General features: G+C 40.0%; 1 protein-coding gene across 1 annotated transcript in view; it reads left to right on the top strand.

Moving 5' to 3' along the window:
• Positions 1 to 19,430, top strand: part of CHCHD3 (coiled-coil-helix-coiled-coil-helix domain containing 3) — a 333,437-nt gene that overhangs the window by 310,811 nt on the left and 3,196 nt on the right. Inside the window, exon 7 of the mRNA XM_049775568.1 lies at positions 12,854 to 12,992. Within this exon, the coding sequence (XP_049631525.1) occupies positions 12,854 to 12,992 (139 nt within the window). The remainder of the gene's footprint in view (positions 1 to 12,853; positions 12,993 to 19,430) is intronic.

The raw sequence follows: 19,430 nt of genomic DNA, 5'->3' as shown, positions 1-19,430 counted from the left end.
GACTCCTTCAAATGTTCTCTGACATATAGTCCCATTCCTCCATTTAATGGTGTTCAATGCCATTTCTTCTCCATGTCTCCCTAGACATCTCCCCTGCTGGAAGTGATTGCTCCCTCCCCAGAATGGTTTCCTTGACATCTCTGCTACTTTATATGATCCATGACCCTAACACCAGTGAATTGCTCTTGTTTTTCTTGTTTCTCAACCTTTGACCTATTATTCTCCTTTGCCACAGCACACCTGGCTGCACCATGAGGCCCACATGGCATTTTTGTGCCTGACATACCCCCATCCCTGGAAGTTGAACAGTAGGACCTGTGCATTCCTGTGGGCATCTTGCCTTTCCAGGGACAGGTCCTGAGCCTGTAGACTACCAGAGGAGTTTAGAAAGCAGACAAACAGCTTCACTCGCATCCCTCTTCCATTGCTTCATATCCTGACAAAGGGTAAATCTGCCTGTGTAGTATTTTTTTCTTACTTTTCTCTAAAATAAATGCATTTGCAATTCTTTTGGTTGAAAGAGCCAGACGCATTCCTCCCTGGGATCAGGTAGTTGTATCTTGCTTTCAAACTGGAGTGAAAAAAGCTTATCACCCAAAGTATTGCCACACGCATGCTTCCCTGCCCGCTTCCAATTTGGTCTTAACCTAGTTTTTTAGGAGGTGTCACAGTCCTCATTGAGATGTGTGACAGTTTTGAAACTTTTTAAATTAAGCTCTTCTTGACTTAGCTTAGTATTAAAAGCACTCTCAAATTTGATCACAGCAGGGAAGGAGGGAGGGGTTGTGGGATGTATTTTTATGCTTGGGTGACTCAAATGGAATTTCACCACCTTCTCACCATCTACCCACCCACCCCTAAGACACAGCGCCACTGTGAAGGGGCATACGAAATGTATTCTAAAGGGTAGTTCTTTGGGAAACATTTTAGGCACCTAAAAATAGGAGCAGAACATGAGTGTGTGTGCTCAGCCATATTGCCACACAGGCACTGGGACCCTTCTGCTTAACAGGAGGTGGCCACGAGTCCTTGCTGTTGAAATCATTGTTGATACACCAGAGGCAATGGAATAAGTATTTCCCCAGCTCTGCAGGGTTGAGCTCTTTTACTCAGTGGAATCAAGGATTTTAGATTCCGTGCAAGTAACCTCTGTTCAGGTCGCTGTGGCAGTGGCCTGTCCCTGGTTTCCTCCAGCCACATGGCTTCTCTCTTTTATACTGAACTTGAGAACTATCTATTGGTTCTGTGAGTGGTAGAAGGGATTTTTCCCATCTAGATCCACAACTGACAATGATCTTTGAACTCAAATACCACCCTTTGGGTCAACTCTGAGCATATGCAGTTCACCTTCTCCCTGACTTCTCCCTGTACTCTGGGGTTTTCAGTCAATACATTTTCTGGTCAGTACATTCTCTATTCACTTCCTACCTGAACACAGCTGATTCCACTTTCTTGCCTTTTCTCCTTCTCTTCCTCCTCCTCTGCTTCCTCCTCCTCTTCTTCCTCTTCTTCCTTCTTTTCCTCCTCCTCTTCCTCCTCTTCCACCTCTTCCTCCTCCTTTCTTGCCTTTCCTCTTCTTTCTCCTCCTCCTCCTCTTCTTCCCCTCTCCCTCCCCCCCCCTCCAGATTCCCTGATAATCCTGGTAGAGTTCTAATTCTGTCCCATATCTTTCTGCTTCTATCCTTTCTTATTCCGTTTCTTCCTGCCTCTAGACCTAACCATTGATTTGGGACTAGATGAATTCAGATTCTTTGTTGTGACCCTATCAGTAGAGTAGTCTCACAAGCTCTACTAAACCCCACTGTGGTGACAGCAGACTAGGCCTTTTAGAGAAAAGGGTCGTTTTTTGTTTTGTTTTGTTTTGTTTTAAGGAAATCATTTAACTCTACTGCCTCTCAGTTTCCAGCCTGTGGTTTTACTTTCACTTCAACAGACCACTAGATTTCCAGCCTCATCCAACCCACTTCCTGGCCATCCCGTGATCTTCTAAACTGGAAAATTTAAGTTCCTGTTCCTGGTCTTAATCTGGAGTCTTTTTCTTCAGTTTATAGTGAATTTTCTTCCCCTCTACAAGTAGTTAAAGCTATTAAGTGTGTCTTTATAGAAACAATTTTACCCACAAGATTCTCATTAATATGATCTAAATATAATGTCTGGTATCATGTCAGTTTACCTGCACATTTCAAAAATATGACCAAAAACTTGGCCTAGGCCTCTTTGGATAACACATATTTTATTTGATGGTAAAATTTAAATGTAAGTAAAATGCAGGTAAAGGAATAAATTACTCATCAGGGAATAGCAAATGCTGATGGATACATTGCACTCATTGCAAGCTACCTTTAGAACCTTCCTACCAAAGCTGATCCTCAGGGAATTTGTGTCAACATTGATTTACCCTTAGTAGATTGTGGACTATTTCTCTAGCCTATTGTTTTCTTGTGGCTTCCCTCATTCACTCAGAATTTCATATTTTTATTTATTACCCTTTGCCAACCCCACTTCTGAAAACCAAGCCTGTATTAGCAGATGCCATGAATACAGACACTATATTTCTCATGAGAGAAAACAAGCATTTAAAAGGTTGGGAATCACTCAATTATGAGTGTCTCCATTTCCCCAAGATAAAGGAGTTCTCACCCCCAACTCTAAAGTCTGTCCCTGTAGTCTAGATCCACCAGACATATCATTCTGCCAGCTGGGAAATGACTTCAGTACAATCCTGAGATCAATTCTCACTCTCTGGTCACTGATGACAAACGTTCTTTGGCCTGGAGCTCTATGTTTTCCCTTTATATCACATCTAAAACCCGATATCTATTGGGGCCCACATTTCTAATGGAAACCTCTTGGTCTTATTATAAGACCTTATGTTCACCTCTGACTGCCCCCATGAGGCTACGGGCAAAGGTCACAACATATCCAACCTTCTTGTGGGAGATGGTCTATAATAATTGCTTCATAAATATCTGACTTAACTGTTTAATGAACATCCTAAAGTATCAATGTCAGAGAAATAGAGGTAGGCATAAAATTACATATACCAAATTACTTGTAATTTTTGTCTGGATAAATTCACTCTATTCTATAAACATAGACATTTCATGGAAAAGAGATCCATTGCATACAAGATGAACCTTTTTGGAGCTGTCTACTTTTTCAGTCAGATGAGTTAATACCTTACTTTTTCGATAATAGCAGTAATAGTAGTAGTTTTAAGTACAGCTCATTTATTGTGCAGCTAGATTACCTGGTCTCTTCCACGGCTTGATGTGTCCTTTGGAATTTCATATTTAACATTTGACCCAGGACATTTCTTCATTTTATAACTTGTCATTCTTTCTAATGGACAAAAGCTACTTTTCTGGATCTTTTTATTCTCAACCATACACCCTTTTGTGAACTGTGATTTGATTTTTTTCCTGCTCCTTGCAGAAAGTGATGCTTCTGCCTCAGATGCTCAGTATCCACTATGTCTAGAGCAAAGAGCTGTATCATTAACACACTCTTGGCCTGTATTATAGCATTGCTACTTGACATTTATTAAATGATAACAACATTCGAAGTATTGTTAAGAAAGGGAAAGAGGTGGCTTCTACCTGACTAAATTAAAGCTCACCCAGACAAAAGTGCAATATGTTAGCTGTGGAAGTTTGCCTAATGAGCTTGAGAAAATAGCATATCACAAACCCTTACTTGGTTATCCTAAAGCAAGTGAGATCTGCAAGTTGGTTTGGGGTCATATCAGGTTGAGTTGATTATGTTCTGTGTCCCCTAAATTCTCTATAGTCATTATCTCTTATTCCAGATTCTTTTGTTTTGTTGTTAGGAAGAATTATTTTATCTCCCTTTTTAGAGATAGAATCCTTGCTGAACACAGCCCAACTATGTCAAGCCTACCAGGATCTATCCTACCAGGATAGAAAATGAAAATTAGTCAAATGATTTTTTTTCTCTGCCTTATACCAGCTGCCTGACTTCACAGATCTTTTCAAATGAATAAATATTGCTCATCAAGTCATTGTTTACAGAAATCTTGTGGGGAGGATTTTTTTTTTACAAACATTATGTAATCCCTTTAGCCTATGTAGGTCCCCAAGGAATTCATTTCCAATCATTTGGGGATGTGGTCTTAGTTTTTGGAGTTGTAGCAAAAGATGGACCTATTTTATTAGTACATGCCCTTGGTGGAGGAACTAAGATTTCTGTAGCGCTTGTGATATATATAAATCAATTATTTATTTATTAAAATTACATGTATATCTATCAGTTGTGATATAGCAGGATATAGCACCACCACCCAGGTATAATTATTGAAGTGGGATCTTTTTTTTTTTTTTTTTGGTTTTTGGGCCACACCCGGTAACGCGCAGGGGTTACTCCTGGCTATGCGCTCAGAAGTCGCTCCTGGCTTGGGGGACCATATGGGACGCCGGGGGATCGAACCGCGGTCCGTCTCCTAGGCTAGCGCAGGTAAGGCAGGCACCTTACCTCCAGCGCCACCGCCCGGCCCCGAAGTGGGATCTTTTTAATTTATTTTTGTTACTTTATTTTAGGCATCATGATTTACAAACTGTTATTAATGTGATTTTTTTTTTATCTCTTGGGCCACATCCAGTAATGCACAGGGGTTATGCCTGGCTCTACACTCAGGAATTGTTACTGGTGGGCTTCAAGGATGTGAGGTGCCTGGGATCACGCCCAGATCTGCTGCATGCAAGGCAGTTGCCCTAACCTCTGTAATAATGTTCTGTGTAATAAAGTACCATTAATGTGATTTCTCTTTTTTGGTGGGGTGTCACACCCAGCGGTGCTCAGGGGTCACTCCTGGCTCTGTGCTCAGAAATCACCTCTGGCAAGCTCAGGGGACCATATGAATGCCAGGATTTGAACTGCTGTCCATCCTGTGTTTGTTGCGTGTAAGGCAAGCATCTTACCACTGTGCCATTGCTCTGGCCCCAATGTGATTTCTTACATGAACCACAACACCCACCCTGTTTCTCTTTTTTATTTTATCAGGAACCTCAACCATTCTTTCCACCCTCCTCAATCTCCTACTGAAGACAGGTTCTCACTTTCTGTTGCTGTTGGACACTTATTATTCCCTTATTCTTTTTCTTCATATTCTGCATACTAGAAAAATAATTCTGTGTCTGTCATTTCTTTTGACAGACTTCACTCAATATGATACTTTCTAACTCTACATAAAAGCAGTTTTTTATCATTTCATTTTTTTTCCCCTTACAGCTGAGTAGTATTCCATTGTGTGGACCACAGTTTCTTTATTGAGTGATAAGATCTCAAACACTGAGATTGCTTCCAGGTCTGGGCAGTGTGAACAGTGCTGCAGTGAATATAGCAATGCAGATGCCTTTTCTGAATTGAGTTTTTGTACCCTTGGGGGTAGGTGTCCAGAACAATTGCTGTATTTCATGGAAGTTTAATTCCTAATTTTTGAGAACTGTCCATGCTATTTTCTAAAAAGGTTGAACCAGTCAACATTCCCACCATCAGTGAATGAGGATCCCTTTTCCCCTCCACATCCAAACCAATACTGGATGTTTTTGTTCCTGTGATGTGTGCCAGTCTCACTAATGTGACATGATACTGAATTATTATTTTTATTTGCATCCCCTGACAAGTGATACAGAATATTTTTTTCATATACCTTTTGGCCTTGTGTGTCTTTGAGCATATTTTTGTTTATCTCTTTGACCTATTTTTTTTATGGGAACTCAAGCAGTTTTGAAATGGTAGGTAATACTGTTATTGAGAGCCACCATTTTAATAAAGTTTTCTGCTTTTATTTTATCATTTAGGATTTTATGGCAGTGTGTCTATGAAGATAAATTGAAACAAAGGATGCAGGGAGTTTATGGAGATGTTTGACCTCTACACTATAACTGTAGAAATTTGATTAGAACCCAGATCATTAACATCATTAATAAAGAGGATTAGTGGTTATTAAGAATGTCGGGAAAGCTTGCGATTGAGTTGTGTTTTAGATATTGCATTGTTAGAAACACGCTATTTCTATTTTGTTTTGAAACAAATATTAGAATATTAGAATCTAAAGTAAAATGAAAAAATTGGGCATAAAAGATAATGTACTTGAAACATTTTCTTCCTTTTTATTTTATGATCATTTTATTATAAATAAGAGAATTGAATGAATTGTTACATAATATTTAATATGGGTGATATACTTGATAACTTTAGTTCATGTTTTTAAAAAAAAATAGAAATTCAGACCACTGAACTTAATATCTAATGAAAATGTTTAGGGCAAGAGAAATCAGTGTTTGCTTTGTGTGGTAGATTTAGAACTAAGACTTCTCTCCATACCTCTTTGTTTGTTCCTGCTTTTAATGTAGATACCATTTTATGAAACCACCAAGACCCAGGAAGGATACAGTTAGGACCTATTCAAAATCAGAATTGTCATGTTAGTGTAAGCCATTTGCCTATCTGTCCTTGCATCAGTCCATCCATCCACCCCTTCCCTTTCTCCTTGCTCTCCTCCTTACTGGACTACACAGAAAAATAATCCTGTAGACCTATCTGTCCTCATAATCTATGAGTTGTGTTCCTTGGGAATTAGAAATCATGCTGCTGATTGTCATGTCATGCGTGCTGCTTTAACCTTCTGAGTGGTAAATGGCATGAAGAGAATTCTCGCCCTCTTTCCTCTTCTCTGAAGTTGCCTTATTATACCTGCCATTTCTATTAGCAAAATTAAAAAGATGATGAGTGTGTAGTGTGTAGTTTCCTCAAAATGGATGCTCAGGCCCACATCAAAGAACTTGCTAAGACATAAAAAGTAAAGAGACAGCTCTGAGTCAAATAGATGTATTGTCTGTCTGTGTTTTTTCCTTCCTTACTTTCTTCCTTCCTTGATTTTTTTTAATTTTGTTTTGGGATAACATCTGAATGACTCAGGGCTTATTACTGGCTCTATACTCAGGAATCATTCCTGGTGGAACTCTGGGAACCATAAGAAGTGCCAAGGATCGAACTGCAAGTCAGCTGCATACAAGGCAAATGCCTTACCTGCTGTTCTATGACTTCGGGCCTGTATTAAGTAGTGTTAGGAGATAGTTCTGACAACTGCTAGTTTCATTCTCTCTAAAATGCTTTCCTTTTTCTTTGACCTATTCAGCTAATAGGAAACTATCCCAAGGATAGAGCCAGCAGTGATCATTTATGTTCATCAACATATTAAGCACTGAAAAAATAGAAACAGCCTTAATGTGTGTATGTTTGGGGGTTTGGGGTTTTTTTTTGGGGGGGTTGGGGCTACACCTGGTGACGCTCAGGGGTTACTCCTGGCTATGCTCTCAGAAATCGCTCTTGGCTTGGGGGACCATATAGGACACCAGGGGATCGAACCTTGGTTCATCCTAGGTCAGCCACATGCAAGGCAAATACCCTACCACTGCGCCACCACTCCAGCCCCCTTAATGTGTTTTTCATTATTTTCTGTTTGTTTTTATTTTCAGTTTTGGATATGTTTTCTTGACTTTTAAACATAAAATTATTTATCATATGACAGTTTTGAGCATTAGTAAAATATATTTTCTTCTTATTGAAGTTATATATGTTTATAATATTATGTAAGTTTCAGGTGTCCACATTACAACTCAGCATCTATATATACTCTATTATGCTCACCACCAAAATTCCAGCTTTCAGGCCAGAAAGATTAGGTCACTTGTCTTGGATACAGCCATGAAGTACAGGTTTGATCCCAGGCACTTATGGTCCCCTGACCATCAATGGGTGTAGCCAAAAATGCCCCAATCTGTCCCCCCCAAAAATGTATTTTTTTATTCACCTGCTGTACATTTCATGCTTTTTAACCCTTCACCATCTTCCCCTCAGGAGGCCAGTCTGTTCTCTTTATCTGAGAAATAGTTTTAGCTCTAGCAACACATATGTTAATGGCGACAAAACACTGGCCTGGAATGCTTCTTTTGATTTTTTTTCTCTAATCTTTGCATTTCTGGTTCTGCCCTGGAGTTTGGTCAGCAGCACCCCAGAGTCCTCCTCAATGGCACTATAGGAAGAACAGAGGAAGGGCTGTGGGATGAGGAAAAAGGAAAGTAACAGACTGAAGGAGTATGGAAGAGAGAGAGACATGGTAGGATTCCTCCAGCATGGCAGCAACTTCAGATAATAACCATTAACTGAAGCTTTTCTCCTGCATTTATTTTTTTGATTAGTTTATATTTTCAAGCTTCAACTTCATTCCACCAGTTTTTTTTTTTAGACAACTATTTTCTTTTACCTATTGTTCTTCCCAGTTATCCAAATTTCTGTTTCCTCTTTCTCTTACCATCTGTCCTTCAGTGTTTCTTTTTTTCAACTCCTCTCTCCATACAAAGGAATCAAGTTGTTTCAATGTCTCATGCAGCTAAGCTTTGATTTTCTTTTAGTTATCTTGAAATCCTGCCTTTTGTGATTTCTGCCTGAGAGTGGCTCTTTTCCATCACAAGAATGAAAGCCGTCAATGAAAATCAATGGCCAACCCAATGGCTGTGTGGAGAGTTTACCATAATGCATATTGGAAATGCCTTAAACTCTTTTCCTGAATGGAAGGTGCTACAGCTAGTGTTTTATGGCCTTCTAATGGTAGCCAGTAATCTCATTTAGCCTTTTCCCAAAGTGAAAACAGTGCATTAGGGCAGACTAACAAGCATTGCAGATCAATATACCAAGCTTGGCCTCATGGATTAATCCAAGGGAAATGTATCTGAGTCTGCTTCAGGAACTGGGGCACAATTAGGTTGATGTCCACCCTTCTATCACCCTGCCTACCAGCTCATCATCAATACAGGTTAAAGTATATGCAAAAATAAATTTCAGAAGATGTCTGCATGCCACACAAGCACACACAGATATACACATACTCTTAGACAGGCATAGAACAGATTTCCAGATAGGAAATTAAGGGCCCTAAAAGTGAGTAGTATTGATTTGTGGTGATAAAAGTATATTTTGACACATTTCAAGTCATAAATAACTCATGGACTTCAACTTGCATGACTAATAGCTCAGCTCAGGGTAAATGCATATATACAATTTAATTTGCCTCATTCTAAGGAGCCTATAGTCTTCAATGAGTTACCTCATTATGAATAGTCTTTTTTTCTTTAAGGAAAATGAAAACTATATTTTTTTTCTATTTAATGATGTTCAGCATGTGGACAATTGTTTTCTTTCTTTTGTGTGTGTGTGTGTGTGTAATCCAATATTTTCTTTTTATATATAATTTTTATTTTGACCAAAGTGGCTTACATATTTTTCACAGTAATATTTTAGGTACATATTAACATTAAATCAGGGGCATTCCCATTCCTGTTTTATTGGGCAGAGGACCACTTATTTGGTTCAGGATTGTGCTAGTCTTCTTCCTATTGTTCTCCCTGCTTTTAAGTATAAGATCTATTGGAAGAATGATCATGATCAGTAGTAGATATTGATACTACTTTTCTCTGAACTATTCTAGGCACAGCCCTGTCTTTGCCAGACACACCTACCCTAATGCTTAATCGCCTGCTGTTCAATATTTACCTAGATGTGTATCTTGCTAGTGGTATCGGAGTGTCCTCTTAGAAACACAGCTGACTCCTCTTAAATGTTGATGTTCATAGTAGGACATTAAGGAAATTCATGTCCAGAAATATTCAGACACCTGAACTTCAAAATCTTTTGTTTTTTTTTTTGTTTTTTGTTTTTTGTTTTTGTTTTTGGGCCACACCCGGCGATGCTCAGGGGTTATTCCTGGCTGTCTGCTCAGAAAGAGCTCCTGGCAGGCACGGGGGACCATATGGGACACCGGGATTCGAACCAACCACCTTTGGTCCTGAATCGGCTGCTTGCAAGGCAAACACCACTGTGCTATTTCTCCGGGCCCCTGAACTTCAAAATCTTAAAGAGAATGGAAGCTAATGAATAAAAAAGTAAGAGAAGCTTTATGCAAAATATATGGATTTTATTTTTCTCCTTCTATGTCTACCTTTTAGAAAATGGTCAGAAGTAAATTCCTGAAGGGACCAGTAATATGGTTTGTGTTTCAACTTTTTCTTTTTCCTAGCAGAATATATATTAGCTTAGTGTGTTGGACAATAGTAATGAGAAGACAATTCATCACCCAGAGGTTTCCTTATTGATAAAAAAATATTCCCGTGTTCTATGAGTTTTTTTTAAAACCACAAAATATAAATTATGCTACTTCAAGATTACCATGGAAATAACAATTTTAAATTTTTAACTGATGTGCAGCTGAAAGCCATTTGTATTAAACAAAACTAGTTTATAAAAGTATGAATTTTTTAATAATATTTTTTACTTAAACACCTTGGTTACAAACATGATTGTGGTTGGGTTTCAGTCATAGAAGAGGACACCCTCCATCACCAGTGCAACATTCCTACCACCAATATCCCAAATATCCCTCCTCCCCAGCCCACCCCCACCTGTACTCTAGACAGGATTTTTATTTCCCTCATACATTCTCATTGTTAGGATAGTTCGCAATGTAGTTATTTCTCTAACTAAATTCATCACTCTTGTGGTGAGGTTCATGAAGTGGGCTGTAACTTCCAGCCCTCCTCTCTTTTGTCTCTGAAAATTATTGCAAGAATGTCTTTCATTTTTCTTAAAACCCATAGATGAGTGAGACCATTCTGCATCTTTCTCTCTCCCCTGACTTATTTCACTCAGCATAATAGATTCCATGTACATCTATATATAGGAAAATTTCATGACTTCATCTCTCCTGACGGCTGCATAATATTCCATTGTGTATATGTCCTACAGTTTTTTTAGCCATTCATCTGTTGAAGGGCATTTTGGTTGTTTCTAGAGTCTTGCTATGGTAAATAGTGCTGCAATGAATATAAGTGTAAGGAAGGGATTTTTGTAAAAAGTGTATGAATTTCTAAATTAAAAGTAATAGTATGGGGCCGGTGAGGTGGCGCTAGAGGTAAGGTGTCTGCCTTGCAAGCGCTAGCCAAGGAAGGACCGCCACCGTGGGCTCGATCTCCCGGCATCCCATATGGTCCCCCCAAGCCAGGGGCAATTTCTGAGTGCTTAGCCAGGAGTAACCCCTGAGCGTCAAACGGGTGTGGCCTGAAAAAAAAACAAAAACAAAAGTAATAGTATATATTTTTTCTGTTGTGTGTTTAGTCCGTAAAATCTGAGCTGCTCTGCTGGCTTAACAAGAATATTTATTTTGGGGGGCCGGAGAGATAGCATGGAGGTAAGGCATTTGCCTTTCATGCAGAAGGTCATTGTTTCAATGCCCGGCATCCCATATGGTCCCCTGTGCCCGCCAGGAACAATTTCTAAACATGGAGCCAGGAGTAAACCCTGAGCGCTGCTGGGTGTGACCCAAAAAAAAAAAAGAATATTTATTTTTTGTTTGAATAATTTGTTTCATTTTCTTATCTTTCTTCAAGTGTATATAATAAGCTTTTATTTTTGCTACCTCACACGAAAGCAGTAACTAAAGAGAGTTGTATGTTTAGTTAGTAAAAGTTTTCATCTAGGAAATTTTAATTTTTATCTCTCCATTTATTTATATTCACAAACTCACAAACTGATGTATCACTTTTCTAAGAAGTTGCAGTGAATAGGACATAGTTCTTTCTTCTTGGAATTTGCATTTAGTAAAATTTCACTTTCCTAAAATGAACAATACCTCCACCAAGGTGGTGCTTGACTTAGCCATGGGGGAGATAGTTGTGGTCTTAGGTACAGTTATGGGGCTCTCTCTCTTCTTTTATTGAAATAGATTTCCAGAAGGATACTGAGTGATTTTTTTTCACCCCCTGAAAAGGAGGCAGTAAACCAATAAGTTTGTGAATCTTTACTCTGGGCTATCATTTTCACTTGGTATGAAATAGAAAAAAAAAAAAATGAAAAAGTCACTATAGCATCAAGAGGTCCCTATAAAAGGCTGAAGGACTGTGAGAGAATGAAAGCCAGAGGAAGTAGGTTCAACTGCATTTGACTTAAGTACAAGAGAAACTGCATTTGACTTAAGTGTCAAAAGAAGGTGATAGTTTCCCAATGATGAAGGAATGATTGGAATCTTGGGTACAGAGAACCCCAAACTCAAGATCAGCTTGAGCAAAGATGTGAAGGGATGTGTCAGACCCAAACTCTGGTGCTTAGTCAATCCCATTGCCTAGCAGGTAGCAAAGGTAAAGAGTCAGGAGGACCTGACCAATAGCACCTGCCTATTGACCTTGTGTTTTATTGGGAAGCAGTCAGAAAAGGTGGATCACAGACTGGTGATTGAGAACTTTTTGTAAGGCAAACATATGAAGTACAAGCTCAGAGACAGGCACAGAAATCTCCATAACAAAGTCATTTGCTTGAATCCTGGGTATTAATGTTTAGAAATTAATAACAACAGTGTGGAGAATGAGGAACAAACTGTGCATACTCTTGAACTTGTTATCAACTGAATGCAGGAGAAAAGAGGAATCACATACACGGTAGAAGTCCTAGACTCTAGGCTGTTGGCACCATTGTCACCATTCATGTGATCTAGACTTAGCTTTGTCAGGGCGAACATTTTAATGCCTGGAAAGATATATGTGTGGTTATGTAAGTTTCGTGCAAAGTACATGGTGGTATCAGTTTATATGGAAAGCAAGTCCTTGCATGCATTTTTATCATGGAAATAATTTTGGTCTTTAAAGGTTGAAGAAACTTAGCACTTTTTTTCATCCACTTTTAAAACATTTCTGTCTTGATTTAGCATTCATTCTATATATATTTTAGCCTTGATCTTTACTCTGCCTGCAGCCATGTGTCTTAGAGGTTGTGTTTTTATTTCCAGGCGCTTTGAGTCTCATCCCATCTGCACTGATCTTCAGGCCCAGATTCTCCAGTGTTACCGTCAAAACTCCCAGCAGACCCTCAACTGTTCTGCTCTGGCCAGCCAGTACATGCGCTGTGTCAATCATGCCAAACAGCAGGTGAGTGTGAGATCCAGGACTGCCTGGGTCAATCTGGAGAGCAAAGCTTTTTAAACCAAAAGTCATCATCATCTAGAACTACTTGCTTTATCCGTGTCATGATGGGGAAACCCATATTTATCTTGGGTTCAGTTCATAACACCTGCAGGAAGAGCGAAGAGGCTTTATGAAATTCTTCATTTCCCAGTGGCTCTGAAGGTTTGTCCTCTGTCCCACAAGAGCTGTATACTGTAAAGGGGGATCATGATGGGGAGAAGAGGGGTGTTCCGTGTCAATCCTTTAAACTAGCTTAGAGCAAAGATACCAGTTAGTGGACACAGCCTCTAAAACATAAGCAATATGAGTCCCTCTGGGAGCCTGGGTCTAAAAGAACAAAAGACAAAAAGCAAAAACCACCATCGAGGTATTTTATACTGGTTCCTAGAATCCAAGTCATCAGATAGGCAAGGAAGGCCAGGGCTTTCAGAGACTTTTCTTGCTTGATAGACCATGGCCATCTTCTTCTCAAACCCATATAATATAGAGTTCACAGGATGTCTTTTCTCTAATTACCATATTTTAGAAGCTAATGATAAACCTTGGAGCAAATGATTAATTGTGCAAGTTCACATAGTGTAACTGACCAAACCATTGGATGTAGATTGTTCTTAAAAAATAAAAAAAAATGATTTTTTTTTTTTATTGACAAACTCTTATTGATCTTTTTGCCCAACAAAATCTAGTACCTGAGTGACATCACATATCTTTCTGCATTCTAATTCGCCATGGTTTTTACCATCACACCTCTTGGTGTAACTATCCTGTGCTGTATAAGAATCTAATGTGAGTGTGGATCTTGTTGGATAGCTGAACAGTAATAGCAATGTTCCATGGAAAAAATATTTATCAGCAAGATTTATTAAAAGCCTGTGCTGTGGGGCTGGAGAGATGGCATGGAGGTAAGGCGTTTGCCTTGCATGCAGAAGGACAGTGATTCGAATCCCAGCATCCCATATGGTCCCCCAAGCCTGCCAGGAGTAATTGCTGAGTGTGGAGCCAGGAGTAGCCTCTGAGCGCTACCAGGTGTGACCCAAAAACCAAAAAAATAAAATAAAAATAAAAAAATAAAAGAGCCTGTGTTATTATAAACCTAGTGACTGGAGGTTCTTTCTTGTTAACTGCTTGTAGAGACATGTATAGAACAACACCCAGTGGCCTGCCAGTCTACGCTCCTTTAAAGGTCTTTGGTATGAGTGTTTCTCATGCTGTTAGTACATTTGATTTGTCAAAAAATGGCCTTTGGTAGATTCCTAGCAAACTCCAGCATCAATGCCAGTAGTAACTAATACACTTGAGACTTGATCATAGACACATGATTTTTTCTAACTTAGGAAGGATAGAAGTTGAGTAATCAGTACCAGGAATGATCCGTGGCCTGATGCGATTTAACCTCGGATATCTAACAAACTGGTTGTGTCCACTGGGTGGTTTGCTGCATTATAGAAGTGGCACCTGCAAGGGTCCCTGGGCACCAATTCTATCCTGCCCATCTGGGTTGTGCTAAGAGGTCTGCACAATAGCCCCCATGGGATCCAGGGCATACGTTTATAGAATCATAGAAGTCAACTTGTTAAATATGCCACCTGGTGCCGTAAAGATTTCCAGCTAGGTGCAGCGAAGTTTTCATCTAAGCTCCATCTTCTACTCAGCTCTGACTTTGGTGTTTTTCACAAGCAAATTGGGGTCGTGCCAACACCAATGCTGTGGTAAAGATTTTATTTACATAAAATCTTCAATAATCCCCTTCTTTCCTCGGTTGTATTATTTTGAGCTGTAATCAACTAAATAACAGACATTAAACCTCCTAATGTTGCCCAGTGATTCCAACTCTTGCCTTGATTATTAGGGAGTATAGAGCACCAGGTAATCTTCAAACATTATTGCTCCATCCAGTCTTTTCTTCACCTGGCAGTATTACAATGGATAGGTGCCAAGAATGCATATGCTGCATGTGTCTAAGGTCCTTTTACTTTCAAGGTGATTGATTGCACCTCCATTCTCTCTCGCTTGTTGTGTTGTTGTTGTTGTTGTTGTTTTTAATGTCAGTTTGAGACATAAGTAGAGATGGTTTTATTTTCACCATTTTCCAGTTGAGAGAATTGAAACCCAGGGAAGTTGTGACGGTAAATTGAACAATGAGACCAAGAGGCACCTTGCTATATGCACAGAACATTTTAAAATAAATGTAGTGGCATTTTAAAATAAATGAAATTGAATGGAGTGCATGACTGAAGAGACATTCCTTAGCCACAGATACAAAAATGCAGCAATACAGGGAAATGAAAAGCAAGGATCAGAACAATGATTGGGAAATTGGTGATCAGATTTAGTATATTAAAAAAAAAATTCTTTTTCTCTTCCTTTTCCTGATCCTCTCCCCACCCCAAAGGGTGTTTCTCTGCCCAATTTAAGACAGTGTCTATAAGGTTAAAGAAGATTTCAACCAGTATTTCATGGAGTGTTTATCTCTTCTTTGACTTTTGTTCCTTCCTTGTAAAGTTAGTCTTGCCCTGATGACTCCCATCCTACCTCTGTTGTCTTAAGATGCTGTGAATCCAATCTTGGATAGAAGCAACTCCCAACTGATCAGCCTCCTTTCTTTGGTTTTCTCATTGAATCCAAAGGACATGTTACATGTGGAAAATAGCAAACAGGACAACAGTCCATTAAGTCATACTGTCTATTTCCGGCATAGGGCAATAGTTTTCCCTTTGGATTAATTGTAGTGGCCAGATCCATTCTGCTTTTAAATGACTCATAAGGTTGAGCTTTCACGACTTCCCTAGGGGTACTGTTCTGTAGACTAATAGATCTTACTGATCGGAAAATTTCCGGATATCCCTCCACCTTACGTCTCCTTTCTTATTCATCCACTTACTCACATCAATCTTTCTTTGGCTATTCTTAAACAATTCTTCCTGGGTTGACATGAGCCATTTAGACAGTTACTTCCAGTATATTAAGTTATGTGTTCTTCATGAGGGTAAGGACTTATTAAATTGTCATAATTATGATTTTCTGACATAAAAGCTATTGGTTGAGCTCTGTAAGAGACATCCTCTAAAAATACTGGAGAACATCAGCTGATAGTTTCTTGGTCTTTTATTTCTTTTATTAGCTTAGCCTAGAAACTTCTCATAAATTTTTAAGATTGAATTACCTGTTATCATTTGCCCACCTTACAAGACTGTGGAAGTCAGAAATCAATAGTATTTTCCCACTAACAGACTAAAATATGCCTACATTATATTTATTTTATTTTTTTTTATTTTAATTGGAGTTGGGGCCCAGACCTAATGGTGCTCAGGGTTTTCTTATTGCTCAGGAATCAATCTGGCAGTGCTTGTGGGAAGACCATACACATAGTGCAAGGGATTAAGCCAGGTTTGTCTGCATGCAAGGCAAGCTCCTTACCCTGGAACTGTTTCTGCAGCTTTGTATTTATTTCAAGTTGTGGCACAAGAAACAAGCATGTAGAAAGGGCTTTTACCCAGGTCTTTATTGTTACTTGAGCTTGGGGTACCCCCTTACCTTAATATACTTGAAAAATTTTGGTGCACAGGTGGAATGTGGAGTAATTCTGCCTCTTTCAATTCTGCTAACTGCTATTCTTATCTACTCCTGATGGCTTGCTCTTGTTTGTTTTACTTACTTGGGTTTTTTTTTGGGGGGGGGGGTGTTAATTAAGGACTTGAACTAGGTGATCCCAGGATCAATTTTTTTTCATTGCATGAGAGCAAGAATCTATATGCTTGAGCTCATATATTCCTGAGAACCCTGAAATTAGGACACAGGAACTCATTGGTTCAAGCAGTCACCCCAATTTGGGGTTCTTACCAGCATATGGCCCTTAACCTCTTGGCTCTTAATCTTAAAAAGCTCCTCCCAGCAGTCAGGAAGAATAGCTTACCTTGGGGATTGACATCTGCCATGCAGGTGCTGTTTCCTTGAAAATCAGACCCCTAGGGGTCCCAAAGTGGTGGGGGGGGGGGAGCTACAGGGAAGGGACTAGCCGAGTGAATGGGGTGGAGAGATGTCACTTTCCTGCTGCTACACAGTCAAGCAAGGAACAAACAACTGTGTCAGTGTCCCCGGCAGAATGTTTCTGGCTGGCAAATAAACAGACTGATGGGCCCCTCTGTACAACCTCCCACTTTCAATCCATGGCCAGGTACTGTGGGAAGGACAGTGGTCAGTGCCCATTACACAGAGGTCAGCATAGACGTAGCATTGGTAGAAGGAGGCCAGATTACATTTTTCAGTTCCTTGGACGGCCCTGGTGCACAAGCAGCACACTCAAGGAAGCACTTCAGTGAGGTCTTCTTGGATTTGACATCCTCACTCCTCCCCAGACCTAAAGACTTGCTGCTGAGCACCTTGTGGGGATCAGTATTCACCTGGATGTATCTGGGAGTATGGGGTTTGAATGCAGATAAAAAGAGCAGATGCTAATCAACAAAGTTGCTGTGTCCAAGGCCAGTGCATATAGTTCTCACTGTCACAGTGTAAAAACAACCCCTTCCCCCTGAAGGTCAGTGTGCTTGGTGCTCTTTGTCCTGACAGACCCTGCTTGCCTTCCCAAGCCAAATGTGAAGCTCATTGTTCTTTCCTCCCCTGTAATAAAGCCCTAAGCCAAAACAGTGCTCAAATTCTTCCCTGTCTCAGTGAAGAAGAAACTTGAGAACAGATCCACATTCCCACAAGAAGCAGTGGTGGCCAGAGCAAACTTTGTCTTATCATTGTGTTTCAAGGGAACTTTACATGATATTCAAGTGATGCCATGGGTTCATAGCTGTTCCAGCTAGCAGATCTTCCAAGATCATGGGACCTGGTCCTGTCTTTTCACATGGCACTGTTAACAATCCAATGGCTCCAGCTTTTTTGTCCAGAGAACCATTTCTGCACCAAAATAGCCCACTTCTGGTATCAAAATTATTGTACCCTCCCTGCAGTATCCTTTCCCCAAGCTGACCAAAGTCTCAGAATCAACTGCATTTTATTTCCAAGGCCCATACTCAGACCCTTCTCTGAGGAGCCTAATTCAGAAGGCCTGTACTTCCCAAATTTTTTTGGCTAAGTCTCCAGACAGATCTATACACATGCATTGGGAGAACCACAAATCCAGAGCCCTTGGACTAGAAGATTTTTATGTGAAAAATCTTCACCTTCCCTGGGACCCAGGCAATTTTGATGGACCCTCTCTGGCATCTGAACTATCTGGCAGAGACAGAAACAGACCAAATCACAGCCTCAAGGACAAGCTCAGAAAACAAAGAATAGTCTCACTTTGTACCTTCTTTTGCCCCTATTGGGTCTGGATTGTCACATACAGCTCAGCAACAGGGCAGACTGGAGAGATGGAAGAGAGAGGTTTTGGTTCTGGTTGAGATCCTGGTTCTCTTGGTTCTGCTCTTCACCCATCACTGCTCTGACCCTCTTCAGCTCCCTTGGGGAGCACAGATTCTTCCAAAATAGTTACTTGCTTGTGAGGATTGTGGAAGTGTGTTTGTTGTCATGTTTAAAGACTCCTTTGTCATTATTACCTAATGGTGAGTATCAGTTACCCTGAGGGTCTGATATCTTCATGGTTTCACTATGTCCCCATGTTTTCAGGAGGCAAGTGTTGTGGTGGGGGGAGTGGCGAGTACAGCCCTTGGATTTAGAGTCACATCCAGCTGAATTTAAAACTTCAAATGTGTCACCTCAACTTCTTTCATCCTGGAAATTCTTTCCAACCCTTTTTGCTGAGAGTCGCCTTATGACACTCTCCACCCCCTTCAACTGGATTTGATAAGAGAAAAAAAAAACATTACCATGGTTCAGAAAGGATACTGCAGGGAGGGTACAATGATTTTGATACCAGAAGTGGGCTATTTTGGTGCAGAAATGGTTCTCTGGACAAAAAATGGATTTCCATTTTTCTTTTTTTTTTTTTCTTTTTGGCTTTTGGGCCACACCTGGCGGTGCTCAGGGGTTACTCCTGGCTGTCTGCTCAGAAATAGCTCCTGGCAGGCACGGGGGACCATATGGAACACCAGGATTTGAACCAACCACCTTTGGTCCTGGATCGGCTGCTTGCAAGGCAAACGCCACTGTGCTATCTCTCTGGGCCCTCCATTTTTCTTAATAGGTTATTTCTTTACTGAATCCTTATCAAGAGCTCGAGTCAGTGTGTTAGTGTTGTGTCTATTCTTGCAGCAAGTTGTATAAACAGTTAATTACTAATAGTTTAATTTGAATATTACACAGAGTGTTGGTCAGAGATGGTATAGAAAAGAATTCTGGCAGAGAAAAGGCAACTTGCATGTTTTCCCTAGCTAAAGAAAGAGAGCGCAACCCTCAGCTAGATGGAAGAAGGGGAGATTTTTGGTTTAGGACATCTTAAACTGGAACCACTAT

The sequence above is a fragment of the Suncus etruscus genome, chromosome 1, assembly GCF_024139225.1.
Source record: "Suncus etruscus isolate mSunEtr1 chromosome 1, mSunEtr1.pri.cur, whole genome shotgun sequence".
Taxonomy (NCBI): Eukaryota; Metazoa; Chordata; class Mammalia; order Eulipotyphla; family Soricidae; genus Suncus; species Suncus etruscus.
Note: the sequence above shows the minus strand (reverse complement) of the source record. Positions and strands in the feature narration are given on the sequence as shown.